The 27,274-nt window shown below is 39.3% G+C and overlaps 2 protein-coding genes across 3 annotated transcripts in view; one reads left to right on the top strand and one right to left on the bottom strand.

Annotated features, from left to right (window-relative positions):
• Positions 1 to 11,496, bottom strand: part of CFAP91 (cilia and flagella associated protein 91) — a 55,169-nt gene extending 43,673 nt beyond the window's left edge. The window contains exons 1-5 of one of the 2 annotated variants that reach the window (XM_036243650.1): positions 11,436 to 11,496; positions 6,784 to 6,860; positions 6,109 to 6,266; positions 4,883 to 4,966; positions 3,742 to 3,798 (exon numbers count right to left, since the gene is read on the bottom strand). In XM_036243650.1, the coding sequence (XP_036099543.1) occupies positions 3,742 to 3,798; positions 4,883 to 4,966; positions 6,109 to 6,266; positions 6,784 to 6,860; positions 11,436 to 11,496 (437 nt within the window). The remainder of the gene's footprint in view (positions 1 to 3,741; positions 3,799 to 4,882; positions 4,967 to 6,108; positions 6,267 to 6,783; positions 6,861 to 11,435) is intronic. The other variant, XM_036243651.1, reaches the window with a different exon arrangement.
• Positions 11,497 to 18,402: 6,906 nt separating this feature from the next.
• Positions 18,403 to 26,440, top strand: LOC118617707 (cytochrome c oxidase copper chaperone). Its single transcript, XM_036243684.1, has 3 exons — positions 18,403 to 18,618; positions 20,906 to 20,994; positions 26,257 to 26,440. The coding sequence occupies exons 1-2, from the start codon at positions 18,512 to 18,514 to the stop codon at positions 20,988 to 20,990; spliced, it is 192 nt and encodes a 63-aa protein (XP_036099577.1). The 5' UTR covers positions 18,403 to 18,511; the 3' UTR covers positions 20,991 to 20,994; positions 26,257 to 26,440.
• Positions 26,441 to 27,274: the final 834 nt, after the last annotated feature.

Raw genomic sequence — 27,274 nt, forward strand, 5'->3', positions numbered from 1 at the left:
AGATTCTTTCCTCGGCCTTGTCCAGTCTATTAATGAGCCCATCAAAGGTGTTCATTTCTGTTAATGTTTTTGAATTCTAGGTTTTTCTTTCAGTTTTTTTTTTAAGATTTACATTTCTCTGTTTACACTGCCTATCTGATCTTGAATGCTATCTACTTTATCCATTAGAGCCCCTAGCATGCTAAGCATAATTGTTGTAAACCATTGTCTGATAATTCCAACATCCCTGCCATGTTTGGTTCTTATGCTTATGTTCTCTACAAATTGTGTCTCTTGCCTTTTGGTATGCCTTTTATTATTTTTGTTTTTGGTATGTGCCTCTAGTGGTAACCAAACCCGGGACTCTCTGGTCCACAGGCCGACGCTCCAACCACTGAACCAAACCGGCCAGGGCTTGGTATGCTTTTTAATCACTTGACAGATAGATATGATATACTGAGCAAGAACTACTGTAAATAGTAATATGGTGGAAAGGGGAGGGGAGGGGAAGCATTCTAATGTCCTATGTTAGGTTTCAGTCTTTTAATGAGTCTCTGGACTGTGAATTTCATAAGTGTTTCTCAGTCCTTCCCCTCCTTAGGTGGGGCAGGATGACTAGAGGGAGATGGAGTTAGGTATTTCCCTTCACCCAGGTCAGTTAGGCTCTGATAATAACCCAGCAGGCTAGGCTGTGGTTAAGTAGTTTCTATTGAAAGCTCACCTTGTAAGGAAGAACACACTGCTCTAGTTTATTTTCTCCTCCCTCTGCCAAAAGCATGGGAGGATTTTCCTCCAATATTTATAAGAATCTTGTTGAGCTCCTGGAGGGAAATCTCACAAAACTGTAAAAACTCCCCATGACTAGGCCCTCTTAAAATGTTTAATTCTCGCCCTGGCCGGTTTGGCTCAGCGGTTAGAGCGTCGGCCTGCGGTCCTGAGAGACCCGGGTTCGGTTCCTGCTAAGGGCGCGTGCCTCGGTTGCAGTTTGTCCCCGGCCCTGGTTGGTCGTGCGGGTGGCAGCCACTCAATGTGTCTCTTTCACGTCGATGTTTCTCTCTCTCTCTCTGTTCCCCTCTCTCCCTCCCGCTCTACCTGAATAAAAAAAATGGAAAAATGTCCTCGGGTGAGGATTGAAAAAAAAAAAAAAATTTTAATTCTCAGAGATTTCCACAATGAGCCACCAGCAATTCATCAACTATAGTTCATGTTCTCCTACCTGAGACTGGCTCCCAAGACAGTTTCTACTCATTAATCTCTTTTCTGGGAAGGCTTACTCCCCCTGTTCATTCATCTGTCTGTTTCTCTCATCTTGGGGCAGCAGTTTGTCGTCTCCTCCCTTCTCTACGGATCCAAGAAAAACAGTTGATTTTTTCAGTCTCTAGCTTTTTACTTATTGTTAGGACAGAATGGCAACTTCCAAACTCTTTAAGTGTGGAACTGGAAACCACCATTGAACGTTTTAAAAATATTAGCTTTTTATCCTTTTGCCAAGATGCTTACATAGAATCCAAAGTAACAACTCCAACAGCTGGCCATAAACAGGGGGTTGGCTGGAGAAGGCCAGCTGGTCCCCAGACAAGTACATCTCTGCTAACATAAGGTAAATATCTTCTCTACTCGGAAACTCAACCCTGCCAGAATCCCAGCGTTGACATCACTCAGGAATACTGATTCATTCTTTTTTTAATTTTTTTTTTTTCTTTATTGATGTTTAGAGAAAAAGAGGAAGGGAGAGAGAGAAACATCGATGAGAGAGAACATCGATTGGCTGCCTCCTGCATGCCCCCCACCTGGGATTGGGCCCTCAACCTGGGCATGTGTCCTGATTGGGAATCAAATCGGTGACCTCTTGGTGCCTGGGTTGATGCTCAACCACTGAGCCACACCAGCGGGGAATTCTTTTTCTTTTCTTCTTTTTTTTTTAATCCTCACCCGAGTACATGCTTAGAGAGGGAGGGAGGGACGGAGGGGTGTAGGGAGGGGGTGGGGATAGGGAGAGAGAGAGGGAGAGAAGGAGAGAGAGAGAGAAGGAGAGAGAGAGAGAGACATTGATTGGTTGCCTTCCAAAGTGCCCTAACAGGGGATCAAATCGGCAACCCAGGTATGTGCCCTGACTGGGAATCAAACTGGCAACTTGTTGGTGTACAGGATGATGCTCAACCAACTGAGCCACTCCAGCCAGGCCTGATTCATTCTTTTAACATTTGTAAGAAAAGACTACCTAGTCTTAGAGTGTCAACTCTCAGGTTTAACTCTGAGAAGGAATCTTTATCCCTTATGTCACAGTTATTTATAAAGGAATGAGACACCCAGTGTTCATCACTGTAGACCTCAGAACTGCCCACCGTTAATTGAGCAACTTGTAGACCCGATGTCATTATGACCTCCAAAGCAGGTGATTCAGTGAGCCTGCTTTTAAAGAATTACCAAAGGTATCTACAGGGGTCCACCTGTTCCATAGCTCCCCCTTTGCTCATACAAAGCATTTCATGGAAGACAAGTCTGCAGCTGTACCCAGGTAAACTGACAACACATAGTTGCTCTGTCTAGGGGAGAGCAGAGAATCTATTTCCATCTAAGTAAGAGCCTAAGGTGTCTATACACAGTCTTAAAAGATCAGAGGAGAATTTGGAACATAATTGACACTTACCTTGCAGAGTACAGACATTTTATAACATATTTTATTCAAAAGATGCTATATCACTAGGGGTAACCATATCCTTATTTAAAAGCCAATCCCTAGCTACATTTCTATTCAGAAAATTGAGACCTTAAAAAAGGTTTCTTGCCCTGGCCAGTTGGGCTCAGGGGTTGGAGTGTTGGCCTGCGGTCCAGAGGGACCCAGGTTCGGTTCCCACTAAGGGCATGTACCACGGTTGCAGTTTGTCCCCGGCCCTGGTTGGGTCATGCGGGTGGCGGCCACTCGATGTGTCCCTTTCATGTCAATGTTTCTCTCTCTCTCTCTTCCTCTCTCTCCCTCCTTCTCTATCTGAACAAAAAAATGGAAAAATGTCCTCGGGTGAGGATTAAAAAAAAGGTTTCTTTTCCTGATCATTTCACGAATATCTTAATTTTTTTTCTGTTATAGAAATTTAAAGTTATATTGACACAAGAAAGAGCATAGAAAAATCAGATTTTTAATGAGACATTTTATCTAACCTGCTGCTTCACCTTAAAATAAAAAACAGGGGAACTGCACATGACTCCCAGATTCAACCCTTGCCGGCAACATCCCTCTCACCCTGGTTCACTGCCTTCTGGGACAGAAATCATGTTTTATTTTTGTACAACACATTGTTTGTGTAGATTAGAATTCTAGTATTCAAAAAATATTTCATGACGGATTAGCTTTCTTGATAAAATGTTGAAGAACTGTTGCCAAATAAGTGTGTTTCAGGAAAGCAAAAAAGAACATTTATAGCACTTTTAACTTTATTTTTATTATAACTCATAATAAAAAATATTTTACATCATAACCATCATATACATATGAACATATATGTATACATCTATCTAAAACAAAAGTTATAAGTAAAAAACAACTTATCCTCCATATGTCTGATGCTTTTGGTTATTTTCTATTCTATTTCATTATTTTAAATGCTGCTCGTGACCCACTAGCAGATTGCATGACATCTGATGGTTTGTGATGCTCAGTTTGAAAAATAATGATCTAGAAAACTGTCTTCTGGAAACAAATATGGAAGCAAACCATAAATAAAATAAACTAGAAAAAGAAGTTTTCAAATAACAGTTACTTACTTGGTTGGTGACCACACAACACTGAGTGGTATCCGTTCACCGAATGGAAGGAAAGGCCTGGCGGGGAGGAAAACACACGCGTGGGAACCTTGCCTGGTGTGCACTCTGAGCTTTCTCCAATTTTAACATCAGTGAGCTTGAATATCCCCAAACTTCTGACATGTACAAAATCACTAGGCAGTGGGGAGAGTCTTGTTTAAAATGCAAACTCCCAAGGCTAGCCCAGGAGATTCAGAAAGTATATGGCCGAGCCAATGAATCTGCACTTTTAGCAACCTTCCCAGGGTCTTTTCTGCGGGTGGGAAACAGGTCCATTTTGAGAAGCGGGGCCCTATAGTTGGGCTTCAGCTGGTCTTTAGCTCCCAGACACTTAAGTTCCTTGAGACGTTCCAAAATTCCCAATGATTTAGTTTTAAAAACTTACCCCCAAAAGTCTAGGAAATGAGTATACTATGGTAAGAATTTCATGTTTCTCTGAAAAAGTCAGTGTCATAAAATTTCCATAAGGAGTTTGCTCGTAAATAATAATGTGGATTACAAACTTACTTTCTCAAGGAAGCTAGGTAGATGAACCAAGACTGTTTTTCTAATTCAGGTGAGACCTACAGGAAAATCCTCATCTGATTTTAATTTGATCTAAGTATATGATTACCTTGCGAGTATTAATCACCAACGAAACAAAGTGAATCTTTGGCCATGTTAGTGTTGGCAACGTTCACACAGACAGCCAGTGTCATCTCTTTGCTCCCATTTAACAATTTTCCCTGCACTGTGACTGTCATGTCTCTCTACTATATCTCATTTCATACGATGACTTCATTTTGTTCTCATATACACATTCTTATTTGCAATTAAGTACTTCTGAAGTCAAGGCAGACTTAGTTGGAATCCCAGCTCTGCCACTTGCTGACTTAAGTGATCTTGAGCAATTTATTGTCCTCTCTCAGTTTCAGCTTCCTTACTGGTAAATGGGGATAATATATCCTATGACACATTTCTGTTGTGAAAATTTAAATATATATGTAAAGTGCTTAAAGCAATGCCTGGTACACTGCATGCACCTAAAAATGATAGCAGCTATCAGAATCTTGAAGATGTTCTCTAATATCAGGGCTCATATTCATTAGTAATTACTTTTTACCTTTCAAAATACTTATAGCGATTCTTTCCAGTAACATCAGGATCTTCACAAACTTCTTTAGGCATCTGAAAATAAGTGTCAGTTCTAAAATGAAGCAGGAAAACATTATTCAAGTCTAACACACTTCCAAATATAATTTCTATTTGCTATTTCTATGTCTATAAAGTAGAGGATACAAGGGCATTCCAGACTGAGAGCCAAGTCTTCTATAACACACATCTGACTGACCGACATTGCAAAGCAGATATAATTACTTTCCCTGAGCCAGGAAACCTGGAGCAAACAAGAGGAAGTGAGAGTTCAGAGTCAATTCTCATAGACACAGAGAACAGACTGGTGGTTGCCAGAGGGGAGAAGGGTTGGGGAACTGAGTGAAAAAGTGAAGGGATTAAGTTGTACAATTGGTAGTTACAAAATAGTCATAGGAATGCAAAGTACAGCGTAGGAAATACAGTCAATAAAATTGTAAAATCGATATATGGAGTCAGGTGGGTACAGGAGATACCAGGGGGAATACTTTGTAAAATATGTGATTATCTAATCACTATGCTGTACACCTGAAATAAATACAAAATAATATTGAATGTAAACTGTAATTGAAAAAAAAATGGTTAAGTTCATTTAAAAAAAATAAATGACTTGATTTATGAAAAAAAAAAAAACAAGAAAAGAGTCAATTTATGAAATCCTACATTCTTAAAAATGCCAATTTTTAATTAATAGCACATGAGAATAACAAAAGTTTTAAAAAACAACTTTTGATGTTCAGGCAGAAAGGTAGCATTTAAAATAAAAATTTACTAGGTATGAACTAGTAAATAATTAAAAGAATAAGGAATTCAAGAGACTTATCTCAGAAGGTGCTTAGGCTACAAGTCTCCAAAACATACATTTAGATACTACCAGAAAAGTATACTTCCAATGTCTAAGGTGGATCAAGAGAACAACAAATTCAGTCACCTCTACCTGTGGTGGCAAGCTGTCATAATATATATATATATATTCACGCCAACCTTCTGAGAACATCTACTAACCAATAACCTGTAACCACTGCTCCTGAATCAGGCTCGTTTTGGTCAAAGGGGTTAAGAGAGAGAATCTGGGGTCAACTGGCCTAGGTATAGAATCACAACTCTACATTTAAAAATAATGCAAAATAAATATTTTATAAAGAAAAATGCATTCATTAAAAACCTGATTAGCAGTAGAATTTACTAAACACTTACACAGCAAGTGGCTGGAAGATTTCTCTGCATTTCTCCTCATGTCCCTTCCATTCCCGACTGATAAATGGTGGGACGGGATCTGCCTTGCTCCAATATAGAGAGTATCTTGGATAATGGATCAGGTTACTGAACATGGTCCTAAACCTAGGAACTTTTCTCTAATGTTAGCACAGGGAGGCAGGGAGAAAAAGGACAAAATTATACCATCAGATTTTCTAAAACATTTTATTTATATTGCAAACTTTTTAAAAAGGTACAAAAGCATGTATATGGCATAGAAAGAAGGGTTATTGGTATGTGGGTAGAATATCTCTGGAAGAATACCCAAGAAACTAATGACAATGAATGATTATGTGAAGGGGCAGAGGGTTAGAATTTACTTGATACTGTATATGCTTTTGTACTTCTTGACTTCTTTTAACACAGGCATATATTACCTTCCCCGTTGAAATAAATTAGCTTTTAATAAGTCATTTATTCATTACTAGTTAATTCATCCCTACATTGGGCTGCAAGTAACATGATGCCTTTGTCCCCTAGTAATCATGGCAAAGTAATTTCTATAGAATATAAAAACCAGTGGAGATTTGTTGATAAGTCAATCCTACCAGTGTGGTTAGCCACAACAGATGGCTCAGGCTCATCAGGCTGCCTTAGTGAATGAATTAGACCTACCAGTCTGCTTCGACTCAGGATTGCTTGGGTATTTGCCTGTATGTGGTCTTTCTCACTTGACACAACAAACAATGGGTCTGTGAAATAAACAATAAGGTAGGATAAGGAACAGAATATATCTACTCCTAGGCTGAGAACAATGGCAAAGCAATGTAATTTCTTAATTGGAAAACAAGTTAGGAAACAGATCTTGCCTAATTCTACAACAGCTCATAGCCCTGTTACCCTACCACCATTGAGAGTCTGTTAGATGCATTTCTTTTCTGTGCATTCCAAAACCAGTTTATAAAACTGAAATGCAACAAAAGGCCTAACATATTCTCAAGCACCATAACCTAAACATGCTTCCTTCTATTCTATGAACAAACCAGTTTCTGGTTCTGGGAAGCCCAGGAAATAGTCCAAGAGGAAAGAACATGTATACACACACTATGCCCATTTGCAAGTGAAAGAAACAATAAATTTGGGCACTACTTCCCATTTCAGTACACAGAGAAGATGCAAATTCTTAGTATGTTATCTCTGAATGGGTCAACATGGTAAGAAAATGTCATTCTCTAATAAGAGATAAATAGAATTAGCCATTTTCAGAATTCACCCCTTAAGTTTACAAGTATGTTAATGATGGGATTAAGTTATTTCTCCAAAGTTCAACAAAAAATTAATATATTGAGAACAGTATGGCCCTGACCAGTTTTGCTCAACGGTTAGAGCATTGGCCCACGGATCAGAGAGTCCCGGTTCAGTTCCCACTAAGGGCATGTACCTCGGTTGCAGTTTGTCCCTGGCCCCGATTGGGGTCGTGTAGGTGGCAACCACTCGATGTGTCTCTCTCACATTGATGTTTCTCTCTCTCTCTTCCTCCCTCTCTCCCTCTCACTCTATCTGAGGATACATGCAAAAATGTCCTCAGGTGAGGATAAAAAAATAAATAAAATCAATAAAGAACAGTATGGAGTAAAGAGAAATTTCCATTCAAATTCTTGTTTTAAATCATTTAAAAGATACAACCGGGTCTATGGTTGCAATTGTGTTGTTCATCTGAAATTAGTTCAGCCTGCATATCCTCTGAGTCTGAATAATAAATAATAAACCATTTTCCTCTTATTCCCATAAGGAGTGTGAAGACGTATCTATAAAATAGTGTTGCCATCTATAGAAGATAATGACACAATACTGTATGATTTGTGACTACACATTCTGCACCTCATCCAACAACTGTGATCATAATCAGTGCTCAAAAAGCAGTAAAGGGAGCATTTGAGATCTCCATTCCAAGTGTATGTTGTCAGTTTGACTCAAACAAACTCACAAATATTCTAAAAAACAAGTAATAGAAAGGCCTCTGAGACGCCCAAGTAATAGAAATCACCAGGTTATCACTTGCTTACTCCTAGACAGGTATTAATTAGGTGCTTTATATGCAATATTCTACTTAATCTTTACAAAAACCAAATGAGTTAGGTGCTAGGCTTCCATTTTATGGGTGATAAAACTGAGGCTTCATGAAGTTAGCAACTAACTGATTGGCAGTAAAGATTTGAATCCCAATCCTTCTGGATCCCAGGCCTAATATTATTGAAAGCCCATGAATTTTATGAGGGAACTTTTCCCATGAAAATCATAAGAGATCTCCTCGATCGCTTTACCCATATTGTAGAAACAGTTCTAACAAGCCCAAGAAGTTGTCACAACCAAGTAATGGTGAGAGGAAGTGTTTCAAACCCCGAGCCATAATGACTACTTTTAGGGGAAAGTATAATAAATTGCAGATTCTGGCGAGAAAAAAAGGAGAAAAGATCTCATGATGAACCTAGAAAGTATTTTTAAATATTTTTGGACATTAGGAAAAATATATCATAATGTTTAAAACACTTTAACTATCAGGGCAGTAGTGTAGCTACTAATCCATCAACAAATGTACAGATTCAAGTAAGTGACAAAGCATAGTGGGCACCTCAAACAAAATGCATGATACACAGCATTTACAAAAATGCAGTGAAATGCATAATGGTATATAAATGACTGGCCATTAGGATTTGTAAAAGAATGTTCATTGTAAAACACCATACAAATGTAAGGTATATGAATTTATCTTAATCACTACAGTGATCAGACGAGTAAAATTACATTTAGTGACAATGGCCAAGCAAAGTTCCCTAGAGGAGCAAAAGCCTTGAACAGACAATGAACTACACTGACAGACCATTGGGTCTGAGGGGTGGGGGGAGATGAAGGGTGAAAGAGTTTGGGAAGATGTTCATATTTGTACCATTTACCCCCACACCCACCTCAGCCAACAACTTATCTTATTTCTCTCTTCAATTTTCAGCTAAGATATATAAGGACTCTATACAACTGGTGGTGAGCTTTAGGATAAGAAGTGATGTATAGTCCCTGTCATAGTGAAAGAAATCTCTACATAAGTGGCTTTCTGTCAGATGGAAGAAGGAAAAAGAAAACATGTGCACAGAAAGAAGCAGGGTTAAGTTGCCAGATAAAATATAGGATACTCAGTTAAATTTGAATTTCAGATAAGCAAAGAATAACTTTTCATATAAATATGACCCAAATATTCCTTGGGACTAAAAATGTACACCAAAATAGTATTCATTATTTATCTCAAATTCAAATTTATTTATTTATTTTTATCCTCACTAGAGGACATTTTTCCATTTTTTGTTCAGATAGAGTGGGAGGGAGAGAGAGGAAGAGAGAGAGAGAAACATCGACGTGAAAGGGACACATCAAGTGGCCACTACCTGCATGACCCAACCAGGGCCAGGGACAAACCGTAACCGAGGTACGTGCCCTAAGCAGGAACCGAACCTGGGTCTCTCTGGACCGCAGGCCCACGCTCCAACCGCTGAGCCAAACTGGCCAAGGCTCAAATTCAAATTTAAGTATGCCCTGTATTTTTTTTTTATCCTCACCCAAGAATATGTTTTTTTTATTTTTGAGAGAGAGACACAGAGAGAAGGAGCAAAACATCCACATGAGAGAAACATCGGTTGTATCCCTTATATGCCCAGTCAAGAATTAAACCTGCAACCTAGGCATGTGTCCTGACCAGAATCAAACCCACAACCTTCTGGTGTACGGGATGATGCTCCAACTGAGACACCCAGCCAGGGTAATGTGTCCTCTGTTTTTATTTGCTAAATCTGCTAACCCCAACAGGGTGAAAGACCATAAGGCCCAAGAAATTGAGCAGAGGGCTAGAGCACCTTAGTTCTGACTGTCCCTGTCCTGGCTACATTATGCTTCCTGTCTGTGAATAGCTGGGAGACTGCCTGTTTTATTAGAACAGTCCAAACTTTCATTGACCTATTCTGATGGACATGGAAACTTTTAGCAATCTCTCTGGGAAAAAAAAAAAAAAAGTTACTTTTAGGGATAAAAGAAACAAGGAGCTTAATAAATTAATTGCCTGTCTTGACTGAAGAAAGACATCTATCCCTATTCCCAAATTACCTTTGAAAGAAACATGGTGATGTGTTAAGAGGAGTTTACCAGATTTATTTTATAAGATGAAACCAAGAGTGAATAAAAAGAAAACCACGGGCCAGAATATGTAATCAATCATTACACAGCCCCTATATCAGGAAATGGGTGCTCTATAGGATTCCCATCCAAAGGAGACCCTAGGAATCCCAGAGGACATGTGACATGGTTTAAAAGGATGCAAGGTTCAGGTGAAGAGCCTGGGACTACTGAGGCAAAATTGAAAAAAATCATGGTTAACAATGATAAGTTTTGTAATATTAAATTCAATAATTTAATAAACATTTAAGAGGCACCTGACATATGTACCAGCACTGGAATACATATTGAAACAGCTACAATAATGTACAGAACAAGAACTGAAAGTGCCCTGGCCGGTATGCTCAGCGGTTGGAGCGTTGACCTGCGGTCCAGAGAGACCCGGTTCAGTTCCCGCTAAGGGCGCGTACCTCAGTTGCAGTTTGTCCCCGGCCCTGGTTGGCAACCACTCGATGTGTCCCTTTCACGTGGATGTTTCTCTCTCTCTCTTCCTTTCTCTCCCTCCCACTCTATCTGAACAAAAAATAGAAAAATGTCCTGGTGTCCTGGGGTGAGGATAAAAATAAAAAATAAAAAGAACTGAAAGAGCCTTAAGGTCCAGTATAAGAGACAGAACATAAATGGACAATCAGGGCATTATAATGAACTGGGGTTTTATTGGCCCAAAAGGACTCAGTGGACCTAGTTTATAAGCAATGCATTAATGAACAAGAATACGTTTAAAGGAAAAGAGAAAACAAAAAACTAAGGTAAGATAAACTGGCACTTTACCAGTAATGCCACATTTGGATGTGTCCAGAGAATGGGAACAGGTTTTATGCAGTTTGAACGCGGGAATGCTGAGCGACTCTCCAAGTCTGCAAATCATTGCATACATTTTTGGATACTAAAACTCCCAGGAAGATTGCTAAGGGCTGTGCAAATTATCAGGAAAAGGGGGTGGCGAAGGGTAAGGCGGCCCAGAGCGGTGCAGGCGTAGAGCGCTTCGGCGGCTTCGGAGGAGCCCCTGAGAGCGCCGCCACCTGGAGGGCTCGGAGCTGCCCCGACCCAACAAAGGACAACCCGGGGCAAGGGATTCGTCCCGAGGCTCGTCTTTTGTTCGCCGCTGCCTGGTTCAGGTCCCAACTCAGGAGGGAGGTCTGGGGCCGCCCTTACCGTACAGGAAATCATACGTTCGACCGGAGGAGACGATGCCCCGCGGTTTCACCTCGCACTGGGTTTGAGACCCCTGCGACTTGGCGGTCCGGACTTGGTTCATGGTGCCGCCTCTTTCCTCCGACCAGCAGGGGACCAAATTGCTGGCCCAGCGGCTGCGTGCCCCGTTGCTACGGTAACCTCGGCTCGAACTCCAGGATGAGAGGCGGGGCGAGAAGCAGTAGGCGGAGGCTCGAACAAGGGCGTGGCCCCAGAAGGGAGGGGCGGGGCTCAGAAGGAAGGGACGGCCCCGGCGAGGGAAAAACTTGAATGAGAATGAGGAATCCGCGGTGGCGGGGAGGGGAGCCGAGAGGGCGGAGGGGAAGAAAGGGAGAAGAAATGGCAGGAATGGGGGGAAGCGGGGGCAGGCGGGGAGGCGGTGAACCTGACTTGCCACTACCTTCCCGAAATAGACCCCCAAGCTTTCAGCCGCCCACCCGGTTCAACGCTGCAAGGCCAGCGGCTGGGGAAAAGGCTGCTGCTCAAATGCAGCAGCGACTTGCCAGTTACACTCTGTAACCTCTTCCGGAAATCCCTGGGCAATCTCAGAACCTTCTAAAGTAGTGGAGCTTTCATTTCGGACGTCCCCTTTACTTGCTGCGGGGCTGCTTCTGCAAGCTGAGGGATCCAAGCTCCTGAACATTGAGCCTTGGCACATTGAGCTCTGACCCCACAGCCATCAGTGTTTTAAGGGCTCCGTAACTGTGGTTGTTGAAACACTCACTGCTACCACTGACCCCTGGCGTTCAATTAACTGAAGATCGCGTGGTGTAGGCGCTAGCTCTGCTTTTAGAGACTATTTATTATGGGAAATTTCAAATAGGCAGAAGTGAATCCACTTTTAGGAATGATTCCTTATGTACCTATCACCAAGAATCAACAATTATCAACATTTTGCCAGTCTCATTTCATCTATTCCTTCCCCTCTCTTTGCTTATTTAAAAACAAATCCCAGGCATTATTTTACCCTTAAACTAATCTGCACCTCAAACTGATACAAATTTTTTTAAACGTAGCCACCAATATCACATCCAACAAAATTAATAATTCTTTCATATCATCTAATACTCAGTTTGTATTCAAATTTCCCTGGTTGTGTCCAAGATGTCATTTAATAGTTGATTTGTTCTGATCAAAAGATTAAAAAGTCTTCATGTTGCATTTTGGTATGCCTCTTGTCTCTTATCCTAGAACAATGATTCTAATACTTTCAATAATTTTCTTTATTACCTGGGATTCTTTTATAAAAAGAACTTTCATCAGCTCATTGGTTATCCTAAAATACAGGGATCTTAGAGGAAAGACTGGAAAAAGACTAGATTCTTTCACTTTAATTATCAAATTTTAGAGAAATGATAACCAATAAGGTTTTGTTTGTTTAATATAATTATGCATGCATTTATTTTTACACATTTGATGTTTTAACCCATTATGATCATGATTCTTTATGAGGCCCAAATTATCCCATTGGGCTGGTGGCACATCTTAGAGTTGGCTTCTTTGTTCTTTTGATGTGATTCCCAGACACTTCTTGAATAAGCCTCCTAGTCTGCTGTTCTTTCCACACATAGTACTGGTTTTATTTATAGGCCAGCCATATACCTCATCACCTCCAAGCCTTTGCTCAAGCTGACTTCTTTGCCTAAAATGCCTTTTCCTATTTAGCCCCCCCCCCCAACTAATTGGTATTCTTCAAGACTCAGCGCTAATTTTGCCACCTTTATGTAGTCCCCCTAAATCCTCAGAGTGAGACTTCTTTGTTTCCTTTGGTGCTGTAGTAGCACCAATAGTATTGACCTCCTTGTATTAGTAATTGTTTGCAACTCTGCTCTCCACAACTGTCAGTTCATTGAGGGCACAGTATATCTGAAGTAACTGCTACTTGAAAGCTTAATAAAATGATTCCTAAATGAATACATCCAACTATCTATTAAACAAATTTACTGTCTACTATGAAAGAAATATTGAAAATTTTGAGATTGTACAGCTCACTGGATGATGGAGAAAACAGACATAGAAACAAATGCAATGCTATAAATGGTATGATAATATTTTTTTGTCTGTGGGTATAGCTATAGTGCCCACTTTCTGTTTCTTCTTTCAGAACACTCTTCATCCTGCCCTCCCTCGCATTTTCTCACTGCTGACTCCTCATCATTTGAGGTCTCAGCTAAAAACTCTGAAAGACTTCACTCTATCAGATAAATTTTCTCTAGTAGTCAATAGCCAGCCCCCTCCATAAACACATCAGAAGACACTAACCAATAGAATATACCAACCATAATGGGATATGTGTGAGTACAAGAATATCTTACATAGATTGCAGTAGCCATTTGGCTGGAATTGCTCACTCCCTTGCTGGCTTTGAAGAAGCATGTAGCCATGTTGGGGAACCCCATGTGGCAAGGAACTGCAGGTAGCCTGTCAGAGCTAAAGATGGCCTCCAACCCACAGCCAGCAAGAAATCAAATCCCTCAGTTTCTTGCAAAAACTTTTGCAATTGCAAAAAACTGAATTCTGCCAACAATCTGAGTGAGATATAGTTCCCCAGTAGAACCTCAAATGAGACCACAATCTCAGCCAAAATCTTGATTGCAGTCTTGTGAGACTCTAATTAGAGGAACCACTTAAGCCATAGAAACTGAGACATATTGAAGTTATTAAGATATATAAAGGTGTATTATCATTATGTTTGTGGTAATATTGTTATACAGACAGAAATGATGAATATGCAATTTGTATGAAATTAGGTTCTGTGTCTTTTAGTTTTCTAGTATAGAACCAAGTTTGATATTAGAGAGAGATACTAGTTAATAATAAAATTTCATTAAAATGATAGTTATACTTTGCCATGTTGGGAGATGGTTCTTCATGGGTCTCTCATGTTTCTATTTGTCTCTGCCTTAAATAAGCAGAGAAACAAACAAACAAAAAAAATGGGGGGGGGGTTGTCTCCCTTTGTTTGTGAAGGAGACACAAACAGAGATCATGTTGGACAACAGAGATAGTGTCTACTTTTGAGCAAAGGGCAGACATTCTTACTGTCCATCATTAAAGATTTGGGTTTCCTAAGCTCATTGTTCCTTTCTTGTGATGCAACCCAGTGTGTATGTAAATAGATGTTCTCTAGCCTTCTTCACATCACATTGTGGGAATTGGGGCTCAGGGAACTAGTACAAAAATGCTGATACTTTGCTGCATAGTAAATTATCCTTTATCTCTGACCTAGCAGTTTGCTGGCTTCTACTAGTATTCATGGAACTGTGGCAGGCAAATAGGGTAAAACTTCAGACCTTTCGGAGTTCTTGAAAAGCTATAGAGAATAGTATACAGCATATACTTAACTGTGAATATTGGAAAACTTTTTTTTTTTTTTTTTTTTTGTAGAGGCAGAAATGTTAATACTATTTAAAATTACTTCTGGCCCTGGCCGGTTTGGCTCAGCGGTTAGAGCGCCCGCCTGCGGTCCGGAGAGACCCGGGTTCGGTTCCCGCTAAGGGCATGTGCCTTGGTTGCAGTTTGTCCCCGGCCCTGGTTGGTCGTGCGGGTGGCAGCCACTCGATGTGTCCCTTTCACATCGATGTTTCCCTCTCTCTCTCTTCCTCTCTCTCCCTCCCACTCTGTCTGTACAAAAAATGGAAAAATGTCCTCGGGTGAGGAAAAAGAAAAAAAAATTAAAAAAAATAAAATAAAATAAAATTACTTCTGAACCTGTTAACCAGGCAAGTGAGAATTCGAGCCTTGTAATTCTTCTCCCAGTGTCACTCCTCTACCAACCTCAACTACCCACTTTATTGTTAAAGATAAAGACTCCACACCTGGGATTAGTTAGGCATAAAAATAGCTCAGAATACCTTTATCATGGAGGAATTTTAGAAAGTATTTCCTTCGTTGTTACTTGTTACATTACCAGGACTATCATCCCATCCACAGAATGACTGCATGGTGCCATTCATAGCTAATGTCTCTATTCAGTGTCATACAATAACATGACTGTCCTAAGAAAAAGTCCATTACAGTCACCATCACAATTCTTGCTGCCTACTGAATTAGCAAGTATAGCAATAGCAAAGAGCCCCAGAGACTTAAGATAATAGTATATTGCTAGTTAAAATCTCACTTGAGGTTTTTACATAGGACATGTTAAATCAATTTAAAAGGTCTTCTCTGTTGTGCTCCTTAACTATTCTAGACATTAACCTCTTGTTGGATTTAGATACTCCAATTTTTTTTTTTTTTTTACCATCTTGTCATCTATTTGTTAACGTTGTCCATAGTGTCTTTTAAAATATAAACTGAGCCCTACAGACTGACATCCCTCAGAAGAGGGGGTGGGGGTGGGTGGGAGGAGATAAACCACAGAACTTACATGCATGTATGCATAACCAATAGACATGGACAACAGAGCTGGGGATGGGGTAGGGGTGGGGTGGGGAGGGGGGGCCAACGGGGTAAAAAAAGGAGAAACATCTGTAACAAAAAAATTAATTAATTAATTAAACAATAAAATAAAATAAAATAAACTGAGCCCTGGCCTGTTTGGCTCAGCGATTAGAGCGTTGGCCCACGGACCAGAGAGTCCCGAGTTTGGTTCCTGTTAAAGGCATGTACCTTGGTTGCAGTTTGTCCCTGGCCCCCGTTGGGGTTGTGTCGGTGGCAACCAGTCGATGTGTTTCTCTCACATTGATGTTTCTGTCTCTCTCTTCCCCCCTCTCTCCCTCCTGCTCTATCTGAAGATAAATGCAAAAAATGTCCTCGGGTGAGGATAATATATATATATAGGATAATATATATAGGATAATACATATATATATTGGATAATATATATTGGATAATATATTGGATAATATATTGAATTATATATATATATATATATATACACACATATATACACACACACACACATACTGAGGTATATTAAAATATTTGAGTTTATTTGAGCAAAATTTGATTTGAGTGGGGCAGTGCCAAACCAGAAGTGGTTAGGAAGACATCACAGAGGAGCTTAGGAAAAGGTTTTTATATAGAAAAGGCAGAAGGAAAATAAGGAAACTATTGATTGGCTACAGCTTAAAGCACAGTTAGCTATTTGTGATTGGTTATCCTTAACCTTTTGATTTTGTAACTTGGGGGCATTTACAGACTGTGATTTTGGTTAGACCACATCAGTTTAATGGCCTCCTTCTTTATTTTGATGTAATGAATTCATCAATTTTTTTACTTGCAATTTGTATTTTTGAAATGTTGTCAAGTAGGTTGTTCCCCATCCTTTTCCACAATCTTCTATCAGTTTCTTTTTAAAAAATTTTTTCCCCTTTATTGATTTTAGAGAGAAAGGAAGTGAGTTCTATCAGTTTCTTAGTTTGACCTTTCATATGTAGACCTTGAAAGCATCCAGTGCTCCTCCTTTTGATGTGATGTTTAATTTTCTCTTTTATTTTCTTTCCCAAATGATTTGTTGAACTGTGTTATTGTATGTTTCCAAGTGATGTTGATGTTGCTAGTCCAAGAAACATTGTTTGAGTGGCAAGATAATAAACAACAGGAGTGAACACCTAGTTGAAAGAACTGATGATAGTATGTAAGAATGAATTTAGGAGAATATAAGGGCAATGTGTTATATTATTAAGCATACCAATCCATAGTGAAGTAAAAATAATGCTTATTAAAAGTATTTAGATGACAAAATGGGGATGATTTTAGTAACTTGCAAAATAAGAATATAGAAACCATTCCCATTCAGCACCCATTCAGAACACCTTTGGATTCCGAGCTAAATCTCTGAAATACAGAAACAAACCTTGGTTAGGTGATATTGAAAGTTTGATTACTCAAAATATCTACCATCAGGTAACTACTTAAACAATGCCACGAAGTCCTGCTTTAAAAAATAAGTGCATTTCCTTTGTCCAGTGATTCTCTACAGGAAAAAAAAAACAAAAACAAAAAATGTAACGGGTATATACATTCTATTGCAAACAATACAGGCATCAGTTTACTTATCTACCTAACTGAATTCAAGAAATGTCAAGGAAAGATATTTTGCAATTTTATTAACTGGTATACTTGCCCTGATTGAACAATTCATAATTAAATCAGTAGGAGAGAGCTACAGACACCAATTAGCTGCGGATTTCAAGTGTATGGGGTGAGGCATGGGTGGTAGGGGAAAATTTTTTTCAATACTTATGTAATTTCATTGTTCACTGTCTTTGCTACTTATTTTTAACCAGGTCAATGAATGACTGGGGGAGTGGGGCAGGAAGAAGGCAGCACCCCACCCTAAAATAGAGAACTAATCTGTTACTCAAGAGGAGCCGGCTTTCAACAGTGGTTTCTCTGGTTTAGCATGGACAAATCCTTAGCTCCAGAGAAGTCCTTCTCAACCTGTGGGTCGTGACCCCTTTGGGGGTCGAATGACCCTTTCACAGGGGTCGCCTAAGACCATCGGAAAGCACATATTTCCGATGGCGATTCGTAACAGTAGCAAAATTACAGTTATTAAGTAAAAATGAAAGTAATTTCATGGGGGGGGGGGTCACCACAACATGAGGAACTGTATTAAAGAATCGCAGCATTAGGAAGGTTGAGAACCACTGCTCTAGAGCTTCACCGTGGGTGGAGAGCTTGAATGACGTCTGATAGGCTTCTCTCAACCTTTGTTATAAACTCTCCACATCCTGCTGTGGCCAGTTTGGCTTGGCGGCTGGCGTGTTGGCCTACGGACCAGAGGGTTCCAGGTTCGGTTCCGCTAGGAGCACGTACCAATAATAAATAAATAAACTCTCCGCGCCCTTTCATCTCGCCTCTCTGCGCCTGCGCCATTTAGCCACTTCTGCGCAAGCGCCCTTTTTTATCCTCTCTCTGAACGAGGCCGAACTTCCTGTCCTTTCTAGACCTGACGCCGGAAGTGGCGGCGGGTGACTAGATCGTTTGGGGAGGCTGGCAGAGTTCCGGGTTCTCCTAGTAGTAGCTGCTTTCAGCTTGCAAGATGCCGGGTCTGGCGGCCGCCAGCCCTGCCACTTCTGAGACGCAGGAGAAGAAGCCGTTGAAGCCCTGCTGCGCCTGCCCAGAGACCAAGAAGGCGCGCGATGCGTGGTCAGTGCACAGCCTGGGACCCGGCGGCGGCGCCCCGCGCTTCCTTCCTCACCTTGGGCCCCGCCTTGGGCCGGTCTTGGCCCTCGCTTTGCTGAGCGGCGCCCTTCGGGGTTATTTGAGCTCCGCCGGCTTCCTGGTCGTCTGTGTGGTTGGCTGAGCTCGCAGCTCCGGGCGGGGTGGGGCGCAAACGGGTGAAGGATAGGAGAGAGGTCAGATTGACTCGAGCTCGCGTCACACACTCATTTCTTCCTGGAAGCGTTTGTGAACATACCTTAGGTCGGAAGGTGTAGAGGTGGATACATTTGCTGCTTGATTTAAAGGAACTTTAAGTTAATGGAGACATATACCAGTAATTGCTATACCATGTGGTATGGGCTATTATAGAAGATTTAGCAAGACCAAAGATTTTCTGGTAATGCCTACCAAAATTTAGACATAGTGGGACACAGGATACTAAAAGCATCGTGTCCTCCCTCCCACCTGCCACCCCACCCTTAGGTAGATAATTTAAAAATCAACGGTCTGTGACTGTTAGGTTAACATTGTAGTGTTCTAAATAGTACATCTAGATTACCATCAATCTACAAAAGCTTTTGTTTGTTTTCATTTTATACAGCTCCTATCGTGAAACTAATCTTACTAGAAGGAATTTCCAGATAATGTGAATGTACACTCCCCCCCGCCCCCCCCCCCCGCTCCTTTTTGTCCTTACATGAAAAGTAAAGAAATCATAAGTGGCATAATGAGGTTAATAAGAGTTGTAGGAGCTCTGTTGCTTTTTATTAATGCTCAGTACTTTGCAAATAATATTGTGGAGGGAGAATTTGAAACTGGGAATTCAAAACAAGTCACCCAAGAAGTGCTTCTGTGATTTGCAGATTGTTTTAAGCTAAAGGGACCCTTCTGCCTCTCCCCCTCCCCTTCCCTCTTAACTACCTAGAAGAACTTGAATTGGGGACTTTATCCATAAGAGATAATCAGAAATAATCTCTTTTGACCTATTTATGGGGCAGGACAAACTTCTTTTTACTAAGCATCTGCTTTTGAAATCCTGCACTGATCTTTTGAAGCTCCCAAAGCACTTTACCTCATCCCTAGATCAGGATGTCTTATATGTCTATGTTCCCTTTCTATCTTTCAACCTCTTGAGCATGTGGAGTCTCTGACTCTGTTGTATGCAGGTTTCCCATACATATATATGCATTAAATTTGGTTCTTTTCTTTTGCTAATGTCTCAAGCCAGAAGAACTTGAGGGTAGGGTAAAGTTTGTTCCTCCTCCACAAAAGACTGAAATTTCTTCCATATAACAAACAATATAAGTCCTTATTGATAGTGTACACTACACTTCAGATAGTGTAGTGTCATGATTAAGACTCTGGGATCCAGGATCAAGGTTTGAATCCGGCTCCACCAACTTTGTGACTTTGAGCAAGTTATTTAACATGTCATCTGCCTTATCTGTCTATAAAATGAGCCTAATAAAAGTATGCCTCCAGGATTACTGTAAAGGTTAATGATATAAGCCACATCAAATTTCTGGCACAGTACTTATAGCATTCAATAAATGATCAAGAAACGATTTCTGTTATTTTCATAAGGAGCTTGCCATTCTAGGCAGTCACTCATTTTCAGGCAGTACTTGAGCTATTAAAGGATGTGTAGGATTTAGATGGAGGGAGAACCTACCCTTCTTTAAATTACTTTTGTATCTATTGCCTCAGACCACTGTGGCTTCTCCCCAAATATCTATAGTCAGGAGTTAATTCTTTTACTTATAATTTAATTTAGCTTAACTTGATTCTTTGTTAAAGGTATATTTTCAAGCCCCAAAACAAGTAGATTTATTTAGGTATATTTTCATATTGGGCAGAATCAAAAATTTAATTCCTCTGTGATAGCAGCCTAAAAATTAAGTTCTCTGTCCTTTATTTAATGTAAATATTCAGTCAGTTTATCTTATTATAGAGCAGTATTATTCCTTAGATATAGACCAGAGGCAGTAGTTGATGTGCATACTTATTGCTTCTAGTCAAGATCACACACACACACACACACACACACATGCCAAAATAAACTAGTTATCTGTGAACCATCTATGAGCATGGAACTATCACGAGGCCCCACACCCCCAAAAAACCATTTGGCATAATAGCATTTTAAAAAAACTCCTTACTACATTCCATCAGACCTATGTTCTGCCTCATTCCACATCCTATTATGCATGCTTATTTACTGCTAATATGCTTAATGCCTACTTTGTTATAACAAATACATTTTGTTTTGTAGCATCATTGAGAAAGGAGAAGAGCACTGTGGACACCTAATTGAGGCCCACAAGGAGTGCATGAGAGCCCTGGGATTTAAGATATGAAATGGTGAGCATGGTACTCTCTGATTGGGAAAGTAATACATAGGCTCATTGCTTTAGATTTCTCTATTGCTTTACAGATACAGCAGTCATTGGGCAACATTCTATCTGAAAAGTAGTTCATTTCACGTGCTGAAGTATCACTAAAAAATAACTTCAGTTTCTAATGTAAGGAGTAAGTGATGCTAATAAATTGAGAGGCATTCAGTGGATTCGGGAAGGGGATAATATAGCTTTCAAGAAAGGGCTTGACAAAAACCTTTAGAGTCATGTTAGAGTCAGAAGGAATCATGGCTTAGGAAGTTCATAATATTCAGTTGTACAATTTAAAGGAACTGAAAGGAAAATATTCTCTATTCCTTGTTTCTAATGTAGGTCTTTAAATAGGGAGTAGGCAACACATGAAGCATTGCTTTCTGCAAAACAAAAATGGATTTTTTGCTATTTCTTTTTTGTATTGTACTTATTCTAATAAAGTTCTAATTAAAACCTCAGGCCATTTTTTTTTGAAGAACTTTGAATCTAAATTTTAATGCTGAAAGAAACCTTAATAAATGCTTTTCTTTCATTTAGAAGCTCTTCCTCCATATAGCAACTTGACTCCCTCACTTCATTCAGGCCTCTGTTCAAATCCCTCTTTATTGGAGAGGCTTTCCCTCAACATTCCATCTAAATAGTATCCCTTCCCCATCAGTCTATCTCTATCACAGCCCTGTCCCATAGAACTTTCTGTGATAATGAAAGTGTTCTGTACTTGCACTCTCCAGTATGGTAGCCACTAACTATATGTGGCTGTTGAGCCCTTGAAATGTGAGTAATAAAACTGAGGAACTGTATTTTTAGTTTTATTTAATAGCCACATAGGGCTAGTACCTGTTTTATTCTTAACTCCATTGCTTGCATATTATGTATTTATCATACTCCAACTAGAATGCAATCTCTGAGAGAGTAGGAATTTTCTGTTTCACTCACTGTCCCCGGGACCTATAACAGTACCTAGCACATAGTAGGTGTTCATTAGAGGATTATTAAATGAATAAGTAAATGAGGAAACTAAGTTCTATAAGGATTAAATGATTCCTGAGGTGGATTAGGAGGATCAGAACTGGAACCTGTCTCCAGGCAGACTCCCTCTGCTTTGTGCGCGCACGTGCGCACACACACGTCACACCACCACCTTTAACTTAAAAGCTGAAAGATAATGCCAAAGCCACATACCAATATAACAGTAATAGAGAGCCTGGCTTCTTTCCCTTTCACCTCCTTCCTGCCTCTTTGGAATTTCACATGTGGCCAGTGTTCCTCATTAAGTTGTAAAATTGGAGGGGTAAGGAACTTATCCCAAACTGATAAGAAGTATCACTGTATGTAGTGGAAAACAGTCTAGGCTGAAAATACTCAAGCTTAATTTTGGTTCTCCTGATGTCTAGCTTAGCATATGTTTTACTTATATTTAAATATTTGATATTTAAATAGTAACATTAATTTTATTTAGATATTTAAATATTTAATTTATTTAAATAAATATTTAAATATTTGCAGTTATATTTGATGTTCATCAAGACATTAATCTTCTCTGTACTTTTTATTTATAAAAAAGAGAACCATAATAAGTTTTGTGATTTAAATATGTTATGGTGTATCTGCTCTGTGTATACATGAGACAGTAAGCTTTTAGATTAGATGGTCATGGTGAACCATTTTGTAAAATAAGTAAATTTGGGTGGGGAGCTGTGGTCTTAAAAAGTATAAATATATCTATTGATTATTTTTAAAGACATGGAATCTCAACATTTGTACACAGTTTTCTTCTTGTTAGTATACACAGATCCAGGGGAGAGCCCTGAGACTGAAAATATACCCCCTAAGTGGAGGGCAAGGAAAGACTAAACAAACAGGCTGACCAATCCAGTCTGGTAATTAATGGAGTTTATTAAGGGAAATTTACATATGAGGCCTTTCTTGGGCAGCTGCAAGACAAAATAGATCCCTGCACCCCTTTAGGTACCAGAAAATTATATGGGGTAAACAGGGACATAGTCACAGATACTAGTATGTGAATGCAACCAGGTGAGGATGACAACCTGTTCCAGAACCAGCACATAGGAGAGGCAAGGGAGGGTTGCTGGTTTATGTCAGAATGAACAATTAAGATCAGATAATCCATAAAGGGAGTTTGCAAAAAGCAACCTTTGTTCTGGCCCAGGTCCAGTTTTCTGGACAGACGGCGATCACGTCATGGAACAGTCTCTCCTCCACACTTGTTCATAATCTCTCTTCCTAGTTAGTTATGTTGGCTAGGGCTAAACCTGCCTTGATAAAAAATGATTTTTTTAAATGCTGATTTTAGGAACATCAAAAGCTTCTCTGGGACTACATGTATATCACAAAGGTAGTACAGTTGTTATAAGTAGCATATATTCACAAGGACCAAGAAGATAGCTTAGTTTTCTTATGTTATTGGAACAGAGTGAGAGTAATTCCTATGTTCTTCATTTGTGTGGAGAAGAAAATGCAAGAGCTTTGGACTTAGAAAACCTGGTGTTTAACTGATTGCGTGATCTTAGGCAAGTCCTTAATTTTCTGAACCTTGGTTTCCTCATCTGTAAAGCAAAGATAATAATATGTGACCAAACTACTTCACAGAGTCGTTGTGATGATTAAATGATATATGTATGAATAGGCTTTGTAAACTGTCGAATAGAAACTAGAAAGGAATGTTCTATATCTTGGAAGTTGTGGATAGCAGACATTCAATTGACGTCTGTTGAGTATATGACCTAATAATGTATTTTTGAACTCCAGTTAGAAGAACAACCTGAATTCACATAAAGCCTTTCTAAGAATTTTTGGAAGAGGAACAGATGTTCTGTTTCTCTAACCTCCATGGGGAAGTGGAGGAACAGTGAAGTCAAAAAGACTTGCTGAAGTTGAGTAGATAGATGGTAAAATTAAAACCAGAGTCCAGGTCTCTTTTTTTTTTTTAATCCTCACTCCATATTTTTCCATTGATTTGAGAGAGAGAGAGAGAGAGACATCGATCAGTTGCCTCTTGTGCTTGCCCTGACTGGGGATTGAACCCACAACCTAGGCATGTGGCCTGATCAGGAATCAAACCCACAACCTTTTTGGTGAACAGGACAACACTCCAACTAAGTGAGCCAGCCAGCACAGTACTTAACACTTTACTCCTTGAACTTAATGAGGTTTTATTGCAAATATATTCATTTTTAGCATAGTCTTGATCCATAATCTGAAAACTTGATAATGAATGCTAATTAGAAAGGCTTGTTGTTGAGATGCATAGGTATATAACTCAGTAACCAGGTCATTGGCTGTAGAGTAAAATCCAACAGTGCTGTCTGCACTGTTATGAGATAAACTTAACTAAATCGATATTTCTCAGACTGGTAGACCACATTTTTCTGAGGATAACTTCAAAGAAAAAATATTTTGCAACCTTAGGTCTTCCCAGTAATGATTATGAAAGTTCCAAATTTAAAATCCTTTATAGATATTAATGTTATTTCCTAAATAAAGTAGGTCTTAATTGTATCTTGAAATCAGTAGGTTGGGACTTAATATAAAAGTAGGCTGCATTCAGCCAGAGGTGTACCTTATAATCACCTGAGGAATATTTTCCCAAACTGACAAGCCTGGGCCCTGATCTGCACCTGCTGACTTAGAAACTCCTAGATAATTTTCAAGTGTGCCCCTCTTTAAGAACCAGTGGCTTAAGCTGAAATGATAATTCTAGATATAAACTATTGAAAGATTTAATAGTAGCAAAAGCAGAGAATTGAGAACTAAGAAAAATTAGGTGTGTGATGGTGATGATTCTAAACACTTTTCTTCTGTCTTATGACTGCTTTGTTTGCTGAAAGCAAAACTAGAGGAACCTAAAACCTGCTGAAAAACTTAAAGAGGAAAAGGCAGTTCGTATCTTTCTGCCTTTAGGATTCAGAAGGAACCTGGAGAACTCATTTGGGAGGCTAAAGTTATTGAAAGAAATTAGAAGACTAGCACTTATTGGTGGTGATAATCGGTATTTATTAAGTTTAACAGAACTTAATAGTAGGTTGAAATATGCTTAAAATATGCTGACTTCACGTGCGCGCGCACAACTTATAACTTTTGCTTTTCACTTCATACATCTTTGCTAAACATACTTGAATCAGGAGGGGTTAGCAAATCTCTTTTGAGTATCTAAGTTGTCTGAAAATATCCTGAGAAAATCCAGGAAAAGGGTTATTTCTGCTATTCAAACATATATTTATTTAATAGATACTTATTGTTTAAGACCCTAAAAAAATGCCAAAATGAGAAGGACAGGATCTCTTCTGTCAAGAACTTTACACTCAAGGATATCACCGAGGTTTATACACAGAGACTTATATGTGATATAGTCAGTAGCAAGAATACCAGTGTTTGCTATGGACTGCTATCTCTTGAGATGTTGAGTGGCTTCATTTTGGGTTATCTTTCCTGCTCAAACCTTTTCCTTAACTGTATTTTTCCTTTGAGCCTTTTAGAAAACAGAGTTTAGATGTTTTCTTGTTGATGAGGCTCATCTTTTCTAAACCAATTATAGGGAATAGCTAGATGAGGGAAGCACTTGCTTTAGACTGGAGAGTTGGCTAGCCCAGGTTACTTGGTTACCCTTTTAGCATTGTTCTCTGTCTTCTGGGCCTGGGGGTGGGAGTGGAGGTGGGTGGGAGCTGTCTGGAGGGAAGCCTGGTACAGCCTGACTAGACCAGCAACCCTATCTTCTCTCCTCTCCCTTTTTGATCTCTATAAATGGATTGCAAAGGGGTTCCCTTATTTTGCCCTTTAGATAAAGTGAGTAACTTTCCACTGGAAATGCCTTGTGCGTAGAGCTAACCTTTTGCTTTTCACTTCATACATCTTTGCCAAACATACTTGAATCAGGAGGGGTTAGCAAATCTCTTTTGAGTATCTAAAAATAAACTGCCTTAGCCTTTTTGGGAAGATATTTTTGAGAAAATAAATACATAGTTTTACTTCAACAAAGACATCTAAAGATTAAACAGTGTGATGGATTGAACAGTTTCAGTAGTATTTTTAGTTAGACAAAACTAGAATTTTAAAATTTGCATCTTTTATTTTGTGACTGGTTTAGCATAATTGTGACCGGTAGTTAATAGTACTTGGCTGAGGCGCTCATTTCTAGCGGTCTTAATTCCCTAAATTCATAAGTCTGGCCTGATGTTTGAAATCTGACTTTTCTAAAATAAATCTTTTTCTGTAGGTGGCCTGCTCTGTGAATGAATAATTCCTGAAGAATGAAGATAATTTAATATTTTGGGGAGTTCTTTAATGAACTTTGGTAAATGGAAAAAGTATTTATAATATATTATTAAAAAAAAAAAGGAAATGCCCTGTTTAAAAATCAAGTGTATTTCTTTTTGTGTTCATCACAATTTCACATGACATTTACTTATTTACTTTTCTTAACGAATATAGAATAAACAAATCTTGTAATATAAATTTCTTATGTTGTTGTATCATTCTGGGAACTCAGTATTTGTTGTAAGGAGAAAGCAGATATTGATCTCATCCAATGAAATCTCCAAAATCAAGTGCATGGAAGTCAGAAATAACCCTTTACCAATTTGGAATGAGTATGGTAGCCATATCATCTCACTTAAGGTCTGTTTTTTATTTTTAACTTTCTTAAAGGCAAGAACTAGACAAGCCTTCAGTCTTAGAATTTTAAATTTATATTGTTCATTACTAGTTCTTACTTCTGGGAAGGTTATTTGTTTAAATTTTGGACCACATTACGATACCTTGGCTTGGAAAATTCTCAACTGTTTGGCATAATTAGTCTGTAGATGACTAATTACTTTATAGGATAGACTAGGATCTTAAGTTTAATGCCTAGGACCCAGAGAGAGTTGTCTCATTTAGAGCCTATGCCAGAGGCTGAATTAGTACAAATAAATCACTAATGAAAAAGCCCTATACTGTGCTATGGTGATTCCTGGAATAAAACATAACATAGAGTGTGGTTCACTAACTAAAGCAACTCTGTGGTCCTATTGATTGCGTAAGCACTAATGAAGCAGATGGTCATATTCTGCCTTTAAGTACATTGAGTTTCAAATCTGAACAAAAGATACTGAGGAACATAAGTAAGAGGATGCGTACTGTTTATACATCATTGTGTGATGGGAAAATTGCCTGTTTATAAACTAAAGGAGATGAATTATTAGGATTCATTCCTATGTAAGGGTAACATCCTTAGGTTCAATAGCCACCTATGT

Source organism: Molossus molossus, unplaced genomic scaffold (genome assembly GCF_014108415.1).
Source record: "Molossus molossus isolate mMolMol1 unplaced genomic scaffold, mMolMol1.p scaffold_m16_p_5, whole genome shotgun sequence".
Taxonomy (NCBI): domain Eukaryota; kingdom Metazoa; phylum Chordata; class Mammalia; order Chiroptera; family Molossidae; genus Molossus; species Molossus molossus.

Bases quoted from the DNA above. Each gene is read 5' to 3' on its own strand.
- LOC118617707 (XM_036243684.1), top strand. From the start codon at position 18,512: ATGCCGGGTCTGGCGGCCGCCAGCCCTGCCACTTCTGAGACGCAGGAG. The intron at 18,619-20,905 runs GTCAGTGCACAG...TTTGTTTTGTAG, and splicing joins AAGAAGGCGCGCGATGCGTG to CATCATTGAGAAAGGAGAAG.